Source organism: Vigna umbellata, chromosome 5 (assembly GCF_029865625.1).
Source record: "Vigna umbellata cultivar VRB3 chromosome 5, Vumbellata_1.0, whole genome shotgun sequence".
NCBI lineage: Eukaryota > Viridiplantae > Streptophyta > Magnoliopsida > Fabales > Fabaceae > Vigna > Vigna umbellata.
The window spans coordinates 59,444,524-59,461,085 of record NC_142169.1 but is presented as its reverse complement, the minus strand read 5'-3'; the positions used below and the strand labels follow the sequence as shown (position 1 = coordinate 59,461,085).

General features: G+C 33.3%; 3 protein-coding genes across 3 annotated transcripts; 2 read left to right on the top strand and 1 right to left on the bottom strand.

The window, feature by feature from the left end:
• The first annotated feature begins 2,057 nt into the window (after positions 1-2,057).
• On the top strand, positions 2,058-4,338 carry LOC124846681 (Tetratricopeptide repeat (TPR)-like superfamily protein). The gene has a single exon (XM_047323999.2). The coding sequence runs from the start codon at positions 2,116-2,118 to the stop codon at positions 4,081-4,083; it is 1,968 nt and encodes a 655-aa protein (XP_047179955.1). The 5' UTR covers positions 2,058-2,115; the 3' UTR covers positions 4,084-4,338.
• Positions 4,339-9,923: 5,585 nt separating this feature from the next.
• Positions 9,924-12,373, top strand: LOC124846680 (Chaperone DnaJ-domain superfamily protein). Its single transcript, XM_047323997.2, has 6 exons — positions 9,924-10,164; positions 10,256-10,380; positions 10,452-10,531; positions 11,366-11,449; positions 11,593-11,701; positions 11,894-12,373. Exons 1-6 carry the CDS (start codon positions 9,961-9,963, stop codon positions 12,033-12,035), a joined length of 744 nt encoding a protein of 247 aa, XP_047179953.1. The 5' UTR covers positions 9,924-9,960; the 3' UTR covers positions 12,036-12,373.
• A 1,139-nt stretch (positions 12,374-13,512) lies between these two features.
• AXR4 (alpha/beta-Hydrolases superfamily protein) lies at positions 13,513-16,397 on the bottom strand. Its single transcript, XM_047323992.2, has 2 exons — positions 15,109-16,397; positions 13,513-13,993 (listed from the first exon to the last, which is right to left on the bottom strand). The coding sequence occupies exons 1-2, from the start codon at positions 16,297-16,299 to the stop codon at positions 13,799-13,801; spliced, it is 1,386 nt and encodes a 461-aa protein (XP_047179948.1). The 5' UTR covers positions 16,300-16,397; the 3' UTR covers positions 13,513-13,798.
• Positions 16,398-16,562: the final 165 nt, after the last annotated feature.

Genomic DNA, 16,562 nt, shown 5'->3' with positions numbered 1-16,562 from the left:
ATGGATCTTACACTCAATCATTAATCTTCAACCCTAAAAAATTGTAAACGGTAAACTCTCAACCTTAAAACACCCTTAATCCTAAAACCTAAAACACAAAACCTTCCACTTTCAACTCCAAAAAAATCCTCAACCTTCAAATATATATATATATATATATATATATATATATATATATATATATATATATATATATATATATATATATAAAATACAAGTGCTTGGACTTTGGAACTACCTTCTTGTTTAAGGTGTTACTCCCTCCACCACCACACTTTTCTTTCATCTCCTTAAATTTTTTTAATTCCAATTCTATTTTTAGGTTAAAACTTTTTTCTTTTACTATTTAAGATTTTTTAATTAATTTAAAAACCTTATTTCTACTCATTTTTGTTATGCGGTTGCACCCTTACACTCCACTCATCTCTCACATATTTCTCTCTTTCTCTGTTTCCGTTTCACTTCCTCTCATTTCTTCTTCCTGTTTGTTGTAGGTGTTGCAAACATATACTAAATAAGTAGAAATAGAATTTTAAAATTAATTAAAAAATGTTAAATAGTAAAAATAAAAAAGTTTTAACTTAAGGATAAAATTGAAATTATAAGAATTTGGGAAAAGGGAGGAAACATGCTGTGATGGTGAAGGAAGCAACACCGGCTTGTTTATTGCCACCAAGATTGTAAATCATTTAAAAATGAGTATTTATGAATATATTGGGAGAAATTATTAATATTAGGATTTGAGGTAACATTCATATATATATATATATATATATATATATATATATATATATATATATATATATATATATAAAAGTAAAAGGGGTGAGTGTTAGGTTTTAAAGTAAAAATGAGTAAGATTAATACATAAGTAGAGAGATTATTTACATTCTATGTGTGTTTAGATATATATAACTAACTAAGTATGAGTTTGAACACTCCTATAGGATAAAAATGAATCATATGTCTAGTACATAAGGAGAAGGATTTATGGTTTTGGGATCCTAAACCTTCACCCCTCAATCCTAAAAAAAACCCAACCATAAAAAATCATAAATCCTAAAAAATCCTCAACTCTAAAATCTAAAACCTAAAACCCTCATATATGAAAAATGCAAATGCTTTGACTTTAGAACTACCTTCTAGTTTATAGACACCAAGATTGTAAATCATCTCCTTCTTTTTGCTAAAATATTTCCTATAAAACATAACCCAAGGGTCGAAATATATACGTTGTACCCTTTCTAAATAAACCAAGTTTTGCAATATATCCTTAGTGATTCACTAAAGTTGGAATGTCCTTCACCTTTAGTCATATTACTTTGTATGAACTATAAGTTTTTTTTTTTCATTACAACTTTAATATTTAAATAGGAAAACATCCAACTCTTTCAATTTCCAATTAAATGATTTTTTGAAATCAAATACCCAATTAAATTCATTCGCATAACAGGGAGATCAAATTACAAAATAAGCAATCATTTATATTTCATAGATCAAGCCATTCAATTTTTATTTAAATTTTAATTCATCCACTGTGGAAAAACTTTAAATTGGTGAATAAGGTGCAATAGATTAATCATAATTTCATTATACACAGCAGAAATATAAAATCTCTAAATTTTAAAGATTCATTTTCATCTCGAAAGACCTCACTCGCGAAAAGTAAACTAACTTATCTTATTTATTTTGGGTCTTAAATACACTATCATTGTTACATAAAACAATATCACTTTGACTTATGATAAACTTTTTATTTTTAAAAGAAATTAAAATAAAAATAATTAAAAAAATATTTAAAATTTTTTAAAAATCATAATAGATTACACTGTTAGTACGAAATTAATTTCGATGATCTAATTGTTTTAATTTTTTAAAATAAAAATATTAAAAAAATAAAAAATATATTTGAGAAAATATACGAAACCATCTAAATGATTAAATCTAATAAATAATATTTACATAAGGGTCTAGGGTTTTTTAAATGGGTAAATTAAAAAAATCTTAATTTTTGTAGACAAATAAAAAAGACATGATATATCTACACATTCATTTTCTTTTTTCAAATGTATTTTCATCGCGCAGCCATCAGCATCCCTTTTTGCCCTTTCATGGATGAAATCCAGATGGAACTTCAGCGCTCAACTCCCTTCATGGCTGGATTCTCTGAATATACCCTTCACCATGAAGGCACCAACTTTTCAAAACCCATTTCTTACAACCTCAAAATCTGTCCTCAACCATACAGAGTTGAGCTCTCTTCTCTCGGTTTGCGGCAGAGATGGAAATCTTAATCTCGGTTCTTCCATCCATGCCCGTATCATCAAGCAACCTCCATTTTACGATTCTGATAGCTCCCTCCGCAATGCCCTTTTTGTTTGGAACTCTCTCCTTTCTGTGTATACGAAATGCGGTCAACTGCAGGATGCCGTTAAGTTGTTTGATCACATGCCTGTGAAAGATACCGTGTCATGGAATACAATGATTTCTGGGTTTTTAAGGAACAGGGATCTTGACACGGGTTTTAGGTTGTTTAAGCAAACGAGTGAGTCAAGGACAGTGTGTTGTCGATTTGACAAAGCAACACTGAGTACAATGTTGTCAGCTTGTGATGGACTGGAGTTCTCTGGTGCGACCAAAATGGTCCATGGTTTGGTTTTTGTTGGTGGGTTTGAGAGGGAAGTCACGGTGGGGAATGCACTTATAACATCATATTTTAAATGTGGGTGTTTTAGCGAAGGTAAGCAGGTTTTTTATGAGATGCTTGAGAGGAATGTTATAACATGGACGGCAGTGATATCTGGCCTCGCAAAAAGTGAATTTTATGAGGATGGCTTGAGATTGTTCAATCAAATGCGTTGCGGGCCAGTCAGTCCTAACTCTTTGACATATTTGAGTGCGCTCATGGCTTGTTCAGGCTTACAAGCATTATCGGATGGCCGTAAAATACATGGTATGCTATGGAAATTGGGAATGCAGTCGGATTTATGCATTGAAAGTGCTTTGATGGATTTGTATTCTAAGTGTGGCAGTTTGGAAGCAGCATGGCAGATTTTTGAGTTTGCCGAGGAACTTGACGAGGTTTCCTTGACTGTAATACTTGTAGCTTTCACGCAAAATGGACTTGAGGAGGAAGCTATCCAGATATTTATGAGAATGGTGAAATTGGGAATTGAAGTTGACCCCAACATGGTTTCTGCCATTCTCGGGGTATTTGTTCTAGGTACTTCTTTGACTTTCGGTAAGCAGATTCACTCTTTAATTATAAAGAAGAACTTCAGTCAAAATCTGTTTGTTAGTAACGGACTCATAAACATGTACTCCAAGTGTGGAGATTTGTACGACTCACTGCAAGTCTTTCGTGAGATGACTCAAAAGAATTCGGTTTCATGGAACTCTGTGATTGCAGCTTATGCTCGCTATGGGGATGGTTTCAGAGCGCTTCAATTTTACGATGCTATGAGAGTGGACGGAATAGCACCAACAGATGTTACATTTTTGTCATTGCTTCATGCATGCAGTCATGCAGGTTTAGTTGAGAAGGGCATGGAGTTTCTGGAATCTATGACTAAAGATCATGGGTTAAGTCCACGGTCCGAACATTATGCCTGTGTTGTTGACATGTTGGGGAGGGCTGGACTTCTTAAGGAAGCTAAAAGATTTATTGAGGGATTGCCTGAGAATCCTGGTGTCCTGGTTTGGCAAGCATTGCTTGGTGCTTGTGGCATACATGGTGATTCTGAAATGGGTAAATATGCTGCTGATCAACTATTCTTGGCTACACCAGATAGCCCAGCTCCTTACGTGTTGATGGCCAACATTTATTCTAGTGAAGGGAAATGGAAAGAGAGAGCACGTGCCATTAAGAGAATGAAAGAGATGGGCGTAGCAAAAGAAGTGGGTATTAGTTGGATTGAAATCGAAAAGAAAGTAAATAGCTTCGTAGCAGGGGATAAAATGCATCCACAAGCTGATGTTATATTCTGCCTCTTGTCCGTGTTATTGGAACACCTAAAAGATGAAGGTTATGTTCCTGATAAAAGGTGTATTCTCTATTACTTGGATCAGGATAAAATGGATTAGTCAGCAAATATACTAATGGTTCATTTGCCAGTGAGGACCCTATTGAGTTTAGTCAGAAAACTAGCCATCCTAGAGCTTTGTTTGAATTTTTGTGGATCAGGGATGTCATGTTTGAGGTTGCAATTCACTGTTTAATTAATTTATCATTGGTTGTTACAAGCATGCTGTTTAGAAATAATTATTGATAGAGAAAAACAAGTCTCTCGGTATTTTTTAAATATTTGTATTATAAGAGAAGTTATTAATATTTGTAAATTAATCTTAAATATTTTTATTATAACAAAAGTTATTAATATTTACAAATTATTTAAATCAATGTATAAATTAGGTTACAAGACCTGATTGTTTACTTATCGAACAAAAGGAACCAACTTCTACATTGACAGGGTATCTTAAATAAAGAATGTGCAATGTTGTTGCTATACCAAAGGAGGTCCAAGCTTAAACAATTTGACCCTTACTCCTACAATATACAATTAATGTACGATAAATGAATGTTTTACTGGTTCCTCTTGGTCCATCCACAAAAAAAATACCTGAGTTGGATACAATGGATTAAATCTAAAATGGTACTGAAAGCAATGAGTTGGGCATGACTCAATCTATGTACATTGTCAATATTTTCATTTGGTATCTATATTGATAACTATTCTTGTATAATTATTGGTACTCAAGTAGTTTCAAATGCATCAGAAGATAAAGTTAGCAAATCAAAATCCCTATTATTTTACCGTGCTGAATTAAAAGGTCATTTAAATCCCTCAATAACATAGGAACGAAGTTCATGCTTGTGAAGTGTTGGTTGAAGTATAATCTTCTAGCATAAAGGTATAGAACTTATTCTAAAGACTTCTTCTAACATGAATTGGTTTAAAAAAAAAGAAATATGGTCACAAATAATCTCCTTAAAGAATTTGAAAAGTTGATGCTTCAACCAAACATTCATGAATACTATTGTTACTTAAAAAAAATCTCCATTTCTTAGCTTTCTTTTTAAATGTGGGACAATATGTTTCATTTGGTGATAATGGGTATTCCCAACTGGTTAGTTCTCCTATGTGGGAAAGCAAAATACACAAGAGCTTAACTTCTTCAGAAAGAGATCTAATATAAATTTGACCAATAACTTCTTGTTTGACCTTCTTTAATCATTTTGTTTGTAATTCCAACAATAATGCTTTGGAACTTCTCTATAACAAAATCTTCTAGAATGTATATCTCTTACATTGAAAGCGAAAAATTGTGTTACATGGTTTTGGAGTTGTTATCATTTAACATGTTATTGATGTTTTGATGTTTATAAAATCATACCTGATGTCGATTTGGTAAATGGATTTGCAATCTTTCAACACATGGATTCGTTCAATAAATTGTAAATCTCAAACACAAATTCATTTATCACGATATTGTTGGACTACGTCTATATAGATCATTTATAAATCTCCATTGCTGCTCGATCTTGTAAACATATTTATGGATTGAAAATAAAGAGTAATTAATGTATATAAAATGATATAAAAAAAATAGTAGAACAACATTCATTTGTGTATTTAATATTTTTTAAGGTACTGGAACAACATTCAACACGGCGGGACGTGGTGGACGAAGGTTACTGCGGTGGTGGAGGAAACCAAAGACCTAACGACGACGGTAGAGAAGACCCATTTTTTGACCGAAAAATGCCCAAACCTCGGGGAAAGGAGACACTTTTACTCCATCCAAGCAAGACACTCCTTCCCATAAGAAGAACTTCAACAAGTGAAGGAAATGACACCGCTTCAAATGGTGGTCGAGAATGCAAGAGAGGATGGAATGCGAAAACGATGGTGGAGCAACGGTGGAGATGACAAACAAGAAAGGAAACCTCTTCTTATAAAACATAATGATATTTTGACAACATTTTAACATCATCTACATATGTGATTGATTGGTCCATGTTGATGTTTATGATTATTATTATTGATTGTGGAGTAATTTTGAACCAATCACAGAATGACACGTAGATGATGTTAAAATGTTATAAAAAAATGTTATGAAAGTATCATAATCCTCTTACAAATCCATCGTTCGTTGTTTTTCTTTTCCAGAAACTAAGTATAGTAATAATAGTGGTTGTAGCGAGTTTAATATTTAAGAACATAAAGTTTGTTCTTGAGCTCAAATCCCTAGGTCTATCATGCAAAGAGGTTTTGAAAAGGTTTTAATTAATAGGAAAATGTTTTTTTAACAACTTTTTTTGTTTATGTGGTAGCTTGTGATTGGTCTATTTCAAATATACAGAACAATAAAATAGTGACACATAATCTATTGTCAAAATATTGTTAAAAAAAGTTGTTAAAATATCATGGTCCTATAAAGTGAGTTAGAATTTTAGCTTGTTCTTACTCTTTTAACTTGGGCCTTATTTTTTGTTTTCAAATGGTATGATTTTTAGTTTAGGAATAGGCTTTCTCATCTTTCATTTGAATGGATTGAATTTTAGAAATATATATATATATATATATATATATATATAATTCTTTGGAAATTACATGACTTCAAAAAAAAAGTGGCATACCTTATCAAAATGTTTTCTTTTGGAGATGAATTCATTTTGCATTCATGTATTTAAGTTCTTTGCCTTTGCATCTGGAAGTTTAAATTATCCTACTGTATACTGTCTTAGTTTCATGCATTCATAAATTACATCTACATCCTTAACCCAATGCTCCTATACAGTTATATTCGTTAATATTGGTGATGTTAGTTTGAGTCCCACTATGTATTTATCCTATAATTCCAGAATTCATTTCTTATATCATTTCTAGATTTAAACCATTTTAGGTTTTATATTGCATGTGCTCTCCACATATCTTTGTCAATTAGGTTTATTTGCCTACATTATATCATTGTACATAGCATTCATACATTGAAGAAGTAAGAGAGAAATATATAAATACAAGTGACATGTACAATTTGACTAAGTAGATGTCATGTGAAAGTTCATGACAAAATGGCATGAAATGAAGTATCAAAATTAAGATGTTTTGAATGAATAGGAGTAGGTGTATTTGAATATGATGAAGAAACAAGTGTATTCTTATCTTAAAGTGTATTATTATCTTAAAACACATCACAAATAAAACATTATAATCCATTAACCTATTTTTATTGTTATTTTGGATTATTTTTAAGTATGTATTTTAAATTTCACCCTAAAAATATATAGATCTACAAAATTAAATTAATTTTTATAGTTAATGTATGATATAAATAATTAAACGTATTTATATAGTTTTTCTAACATCCTAAAATATAGCATTATACTATATAATAGTCATCACATATTCAGTATAATAGATCAGTCGACAAACAGAGTTATAAAGTTATTACAGTCATCTAATAACCATAAAAGAGACTTTATATTTACAAACCATCTATGATCAAAACTAGCTACAAGAATAACTAAAAGAAGTATAAGCATCCGCACCATCTCTATCCAAGGCCTGCTCTAGAAAGATCTCATCTCCCTCTGCTCATACCCACCGGATGATCATAGCAAAGAGAAGAAGCAAAGAACATACAAACACAATCACAAGAAAAAGGGTAAGCTAGAATACAACAATTAATGATATATTAACACATGTTAACATTCACACGAAAACCTATACCACATCAAACCAAACAACCCCTTTTATGCATGACAACCCTTTTGACTTGATCACCTAGATTAGATGAATATTGAACTATGACAGTTCATGTACTTGTTCTAGTGAAACAGCTGGCCCACCCCAAGCTACCACACAAGGTTAGTCTGTTATCACTCACCTTAGGCCAAGGTAAAGCCTCAAGACTAGGACCTCCTACTATTCTCACGACATGCCTCACCCTTCTCTACTTGAGAATGGATGACCATTAGAATGTCAGGATGAATTCCAAGACTGAGTTTCCCACATCATACTTACAATACTTAGAACCACCATCGAGAAGTTCCTCTTTGGAACTTTGTTCTACACCTTTGAAACCATTGATATTAATTCACATTCACACAGTACACCAATACTTGAGACTATTGACCATGCATTAAAGAAATAGAAACACAATTACAAGTCATCAAAAATCACCCAATAACACAATTTATTCATGGTATAATGATACTCATATTTAGGTAAGGAAAACAGCTTTGAAACTCTCACAAGTCCAAATGAACTTAAATTCACTATCCAACACCCTCTTAATGGACTTAAATTCACTTCAACCAAGCCTCACCATCACTTTTTTGCATAATAAACTAGATTTTACTGGTTTAATCACCTCACAAATCCAAATGGACTTCAAAACAACCCCTGAACATCCCTTTTTTCCAATCCAATGCTTACTAAAAAATCCACCTACCAAAACCAATTTCAAACTGCAAATTCCACAATGCAATCAATATTTCAAAAATTGACATACCCACTTCATCAATTTAAGCTACAAAACCAGTATGTAGTTTTCACACCTTCCCAACCATCATTATTAATACTATTTTATCTCAACAACACATTAAGTTTATCATATCATAACTCATAACAACAACCATAACTTCCTAATTCAAAAACACATCATAATGTAATCGCATTCAACATTTTTCGCAAATTTAACATCATAAATTACCATATAATCAAATACACACAATTCACAAATTTCAAACATCTTACAATATATATGAAAAGTAAATTAGCTTCCCTTATCGAAAATTTATTCTCTTTCACTAAAATTTCAAGATCACAAGACGCCGGATGAAAACTCCTTTTTGAAATCCTAACTCCCAGATTAGAACTCAAAAAGTCTCCTTCTCTTGCTCTCCTTTTCTCATGCCCACAACTTTCCATTACTCTAAGATTTAAAAAAAAAAAAAAAAAGAAAGAGAGAAGAGTGATGAGGGACACAAAAGAAAAATGGAAGAAGAAGAAAAGAGAGAAGAGAAAAGATAATATAGGAAAGGGTAAAAGAAGGAGAAGAGAAAGGTAAAAGGGGTTCTTAAAGTTTTTTTCTTTAAAAGAAAAGATTTTGAAAGTAAATATTTGTTCTATTTTTTATCCTTTAAAATTTCAAACCTAAAGGTATGCTTCCTAAATATTAAATAATTTCAATATATATATATATATATATATATATATATATATATATATATATATATATATATATATATATATATATAAAATTAAAATATAATAATATAGTTTTAATTTAAAATGATTATTTTTTATACTAAAATTAACTTTATATTTGAACCCACTGCGAATTTATTGCATTCTTAACCATTATATTTTAAATTAGTTAGCGATCAATAACAAAAGTACAAAATATAACAATGATTATAAAGAGCATACATAAATTCCGCATTTTAAATTATTAATGACTTCACTGTACTTAAAAAATTAAATCCTAATTAAAATTCAATAAATCATATATAAACTTAATCTAATATTTTCTCTTCATGAACCAATTACAATATTTTGAAAATATCTGAAAATGACAAAAATCAATTAAATTAACAGTTAAAAATTAATTATACGATAAATATAAAGTTATTAATTCTTTATGTTAAATATGTATTTATAGATTTTAAAATAAATTTTTAATTAAATCTATTCAGAACTCAATTATAGGTAATCCTATGTTAATTAATATTAAAGTTAATCGATCTTATTGGTAATTTGTTGGATGATCCGAATGAACCGTCCGATCTTTGAGTGATCCAACGGTTATGGTACATATAATTTAAGTGGTATTGGGAATGGCAATCTTATGTCCACAAAGTTGAATTTATAATAGTTAATAAATAAATAAATAAATAAATAGAATTGAGTAACTGCAATTGGAACCATTATTTTGTTGTTCTGACTACAGAAAATGAACATCACGAGCTTTAAAACGACACCTACGTCTCTCTATTTTGGAAGTAGCGGTTTTCCAGGGTTTATGAAGAAGAAAGCAAGAGCGAGTTGCAGTCGCAGAGACGATGATGGTCCTATGACCTCTGCTTCGGCTTACGCCGTGCTTGGACTGAACCCTAACTGCTCCGCCGCTGATATGAAAGCTGCTTTTCGCGCCAAAGTACCGCCATCGTCAACATCATTATTCCATTCACTCCTTCCAATTTCACTACTCATTGATGTTTGTTTCTCACTTTCTCTTGCTCTCAAAGGTAAAGGAGTTCCATCCAGACCTCTACAAACACTCTAATACAACACACTCTGATGCTATGATTCGCCGCGTAATTGAAGCGTACCGGATACTATCCAACTGCACTCCATCACAATTAATTGAAAGGTAGTGATAATTTTTTGTCATTTCTTTAACCTTTCAGTTTTTTAATTTGGAAACCTGTCACCATCTTGTAGTGAATGCTTGGATCCCTTTGACACGCCAGAGTGTGAAGCTTTTGATCTTTTTGTTGACCAACTGCTTTGTGTCGGCAAAGGTAGGGGACATGCCCTTCTGTTCTTGGGTTCTTATACTGGAGCGCAGAGATGACTTTACAAATTTACAGCTAAATATTTGATCGCTTTATGCTAAAATCTTGGCTTAGTTAGGATTACGGGTAAATGGCAGAAGAGGAATTTGGGAGGGTGGGAAAGAAGGGAATCGGTGGAAGAAAAAAAGGAGACAAAATTGTAGAAAAGCTGGAAGGGTAGGCTTGTTAGGGCTCTATCCATACTTCTCTGTAATGGGGATCTTGGCTAGAGAAGGTTGAGTATAAAATCTATTTATAAAGAGAAGAATGGGACTTGACCGGATAACTAGTCATAAAATGAGCCATGCACGATATAGTGTAATGCAGAAAAAATGTCAATAAGGTAAAAAATCTAGAGTTGTATCAAAAGCTACACAACTCTGTTAGGAAGAGAATTTGCTAGAAGTTTATAGATAATATCGGTGTATATTACATGCTCTAATTTACTAATCTATGTTCTAAAATAAGTTGTGGATTATGTAATACTAGATGAGTACACCTACGTACTAGCTATCGGTCTCTTTCTTCATCATGTACCAGATCATTTATATATATTTTAATGGTGTCATTGGCTCATCTTTATATCGTTTTTACATCTTTTGCCAATTAATGTTAATGTATATTGTCTTCCATTTACTTCTCACTGTCATCACACACACTAAACGCAACTAGCACGCTATCATGACTTTATTTCTAACTTTTGACTATGACAGTTTTGTCATTTGTCAACTCTAGGAAACTAGGAATAGATCAATATGTATTTACTTGTCCATTTCAGCTACAAGTTTAAATTTTCTGCAGCGTGTTCGAATTCCTGTGTGAAAAGAGCCCCTCATGCTTTTACATATGCCTCTTCAACTGGAACAGCACGTGCATCTTCTCAAGGTTTTCTTACCTGAAATTTAGTTACATAATTTTGAGCAAGGCATATACCAAAGAATGGCATATGTCTCACCTAATTTTAAATTTGGTTTATACCATTTTATTCATAGTTCTAATTACATTGCCACCATCAATAACTATTTAAGGTCACGGGGATGATTACCAAGTTCAATGTGCTGTTGGTCAATGTCCTAGAAATTGCATACACTACGTTACCCCATCACAAAGAATTTTCTTGGAGGAGCTACTTGACAGGTAATCTTTATCATACCAAAGTTATCTGGTATGCTGATAACATGGTTATTGATGTATTATTTCTCACATAAAAGGATACAAGTTTGCCTTGTTTTTCATTAATCTTCCTTTGTATATGAAATTCCATAATTCATGTGGCAATTTTGTGGTATATTCCATTAAATTCTTGTTTCCATTTGGTTGATGTTGCAGTATACTTGAAGCACCCTATGATACATCAGCTGAGGCAGACTTGTTGTATTCACTTATAAATAAAGCTAAGTTTGAAAATAACCGATATCAAAAACCACAGAGGAAACCCAAAGCTTCAGGCCAAAATGTCGATTGGTTTTAAGAATTTGGGTAGTAGTTCTGTCCATATACAGTCCCCAACCAATAAGTCTGAGATTGTTGGGTCATGGTTTTACAACACACTAACAATGGCTGGATATTAGATTCTTGTATAAGGCTTATCCCTTGTCTGAAACATACTAGAAGAATATATGATACATAGGGTGTGATACAGCATATATAACAGTTGCAATGCAAAATGTCCATTGGTCATGTGTAAAACTAGTTTATCTTACCGTAGACAGATTAAAAGTCTCGATAGTGAAAAATGTAGAATGAAAGAGAAATTATTAAAAACACGTTCAAGTTCATTAATTTGAAAAGGGAGGTTTATTATTATTATTTGACAGATTGGTTGGAAACTAATTTTTAGATTGCACTTGATTAGTCCTTATTTTAATTTTTTCATTATTTTATAATCTTTTATTTTTCATTATTATGTTTCTTACCTTATCTTATCTCTTTTTAATGCTAAAATAATTTAATAAATTTAATTTACTTTTCTTGTTTAATTGTTGTTTAACAAATTTTATAACTCCGTTTTTTTTTTCTTATGATCATATTTTTTACGCATTTGACGATATGTTACAACGTCTTGTGGTGTACAAATGAAACTTAATTCCACAGATTTTACTCATCTATTTTTCAAAAAGAGTTTATCTACACTCTTGTAAATCAGATTTTTTTTATAAACTATTCTTGGGATGCTACAAAGGTTAAGGAATCAATATATATTCAAAGCATATACAAAGTTATTCGTTGGTTTAGAAAAGAATTCTTGCACTTATCATCTTTCAATTGTAAACATTTCTATACAACAAATCCAAATCAGTACATACATCTTAAATTTATAACCATGATTCCATAGTTTGCTTGTATTACATATAACTTCTTAAGGGTAAAGCATTGGTCATTTTAACCAGGATCATCAATCAATATGATGCGATATAAAAAAAGAAATTCAGCCTTATTGGCAAATTAATTGCATGTCCAATTAATTTATTTTGTTTTTGGAACTGATAATGATTATCAGTTTTTACATTTGATGATTATTAATTAATTTATGGAAATATCGAAGTTAAGAATTAAAATTAGTAACTTTATTAGCTGTTCTGAAATTGTAGACCCATTAAGAGAGAGGAGTATTTTGTAGACCCACTAAAAAAAGCCTCTCTTTTCCCACACATCCAGCTCAATACACAATAAAGTTATCACATGGATGAATAAACTTTTCGTAAAGCTTATACTTTATCATTATCACTCATCATATTGTTCAGATATTTAGGTTCATTACCAGTCAAAAGAGTAGAGAATGCCCCTTTTTTTTTCATAACCAGTATAATAAGTTTCCAATACCTAACCTGGTCTGCTATTCATTCAGGTTCAGTTTTAGTAGTCATGGTTTTCACAGAAATTTCAATACTTCTAGTTTTCTGCAACCAGAATTTTAGTACATCATCTATCTAAATTGCTAAAATATGTCCACGGATAAAAATCTATTCTTTCCAAACCCAAAACTCAAAAAGTAGGTCCAAGTAGCTCGATGTAATCGTTGTTAGGAGTGACACTCTAAAGATTTTGAAAATGTAAAACAGTAAAAATAAATAAAATACAACATGTATGCTTTAGCTGCTCTGGGTGCAAACTTAAGCTTCTTGACTAATACAATGTATGAGCACTAGAGTATTATCTGCAATTTTGAATCCGATGTTCACTTTCACCAACCATGAGGTTCATCTATAATTGGCTCCATGGATTTGAGAATCATCATAGTTCATCATGGTGATCATGTCCATGACCATGACTATGATGGTGGTGGTGATCATGACCACTGTTTTTTGCTTCATCAAGCATCTTCTGTATGTGCTCTGGGATGGATTCTTCCTCAACTTTCCTGACAGACTTTGGTAATGACAACACAAACTGAGAAATTTTGTCAGCTATCTCCACTGCTGCATCTTCCTGAGATCAAAACAAATTGGATTAGTTTCAACAACAAAAGGAAAGAACATTGACATTGCATGGTAAAATGGTAAATTTATGGTATATTTCTGAAAAATCCTATCATGAATCGTAGTATCGAAAAGATACATTCACAACAACTAGTTAATTAACCAATTCTGTTGGCAAATGAAAAAAATAAACAGTTCTTAGTGAATTCTCATTCGATATTTTAATTATAGACCGCCTGAATGCACCAAAATCAACAACAACACATCCTCACACAGTAGAAGTCATCACTTCATTAGTCTATGGGAATTTAAGGGAACCTTTTAAGACACAAGGGGAGGGGCTTGTTGCTGGAAACTTTTCTATTGTAACAGACTGCAAACAAATTCGATAAGCAAATTAGTCTCACAAATTACAATGACAGCTGAAAAGGAATATAGAACTCCTCCACATTAGATTAGGATGTAGGAAAAACCCACACATAATATTTAAGAACATTGTATATAAAATACACTAAATTGTTCCATCATCTAATCATTTTAGTTAACTCGAGGTTCATGAATTCTTTATGTGCCATCATAAACAAACCATACAAAAGGAACTACTCTAGCTACTTAGTTTGACTTACTACAGAGACCATAACCGCATGCTTTTCACCAGGATCAGAAAAACCCACAAAAACTGGCAATGCAAAAACAGCACAAGCCAGTTCAAATGTATACATTGCCAATAGCTTCATCACTAGGTGTACTAGAAGGTTGAAAAGTTAACATCTATATTCTGTGACAACTTGAATATATACAAAAGTTCATTCAAAATACAGCAAGCAGGGTCTTCAAGAAAGTGTAGATCAACATAATATAGCATCAGAGCATAGTTACATCTGAAAGCATCACAAAACCTAATACCGAAATTACTTGGCAAGTGATAAAGGCTTACCAACAATATCAGTAACCAACTTAAGAACTAGGGAGAAGATGACAAATTCAGAACCCTTAATTTACTAGTTTGATGTAAAATGTAAAAACCACCCCAGTTTAAATTTCACCCTATCAACCATTTCAATCCTATTAAACAATCTCTTCATGACAACACAAAGCCAAAGAAAAAACAAATCTTGATCTAACCTGAGCCCAGCGTCCTCCAGAATGTGTAACAAAACTGGCCTGTGGAAGCGCATTGGCAACCCTGTCACCTTCCTGACTCCATTCATGAGACCAGCCAGCAGACCACAGCACCTGCATTGGCATAGCTTTCAATCCCTCACTCCACTCTGCCAAGTCAAAGCTGGAATTCACCCTCTTTCCCACATTCACGACCGCCCTCCTCCCATCCCTCTCCTTCAACAACAACCTCAACGCATCCGAATCAGCCACGCCAACCCTCTTGGAACAGCACAAACCCACCACCTTAGCATACACAAAAGAAACCCCTAACACCACTTCCCTCACCACAGGGACCTCCAGCACCCAAAGGGGAAAAGCCCCATACGACGCCGCATCGATAAGCGTCACGCTCCTCACCAACTCAGCTCTCTGAGAAACAAAATCAGCACACAACCCCAACGCGGAATCGTGCAGAACTAAGTGAACAGGTGCAAGCCCCATCGAATCGATAACTTCCTCCAACACTTTTCCCATCTCTTGTGGACCCAAATCAACGGGCTCTCTCACTTTTCTCTTCGACATACGCGCTTGAATCTCCTCGTACGGTATTTGACCGGTTTCCACCATCTGATCAAACGCCCAGAAGACACCCTTCTCTTGAATCTCACTGTACACGTACTGAAACCGCCCCAAAATCCCGTCGACCCCCTCCATGGACACCTCCACGGACTTATCGGAGAAGCCGTGTCCAGGGAGGTCAACGGCGGTGACGTGCACTCCCTTGGCGGTGAGAGATTTGGCGAGTTGGCGGTAGGAGTATGAGCTGAGACCCTGGCCATGCACAATGACTATGTTTTCGGACGATGTGGAACCCTCTTGAAAGGTGAATACTTGGATGGGGGTTTCGTTGGGGTGCGTCTGGACCTTGATGGTGCGGCCGTTGGAGTAGTGGTGGCGGAGGGAAGCGGGGAGAGTGAGAAACCAGGCTTTGGGGTCACGGGGAGAAAGGGAAGAGGTGAATACAAAGACGAGAGTGAGGAGGGAAACGGAGAGAGTGAAGTAGAACCAGAAAGAGAAAGGGTTGTTGTTGCTGTTGCTGTTGTTGCTGTTGCCGCCGTGGGTTGGTGGAGAAGACGGACGTTTGGCTTTGGTTTTTGGTTTGCGAGGTTGTTGTTGTGGCTCTGATTCTGGTTCTTCTGTGATGATAGCCATGGTCGATGCTCCGAGCTTGAAAGTTGAAACCACCTTCAAGCTTTGACAGATAGTAATGGAGACATCATCATTGCGCTGCTGATGGGGTATTAGTGGGGGTTCTCGAAATCCGAGCTTTTTAAAAAAAATAAAAAAGAGCGAATATTTTCAATCTGTTTTTATTTTTTAAGAAATATTAAATATTTTTTCAACTTTAATATAATTTAATTTTTGCATATTTCTTTCTTATGTCTAATATATTGCAATATTAATTTATTAGAATA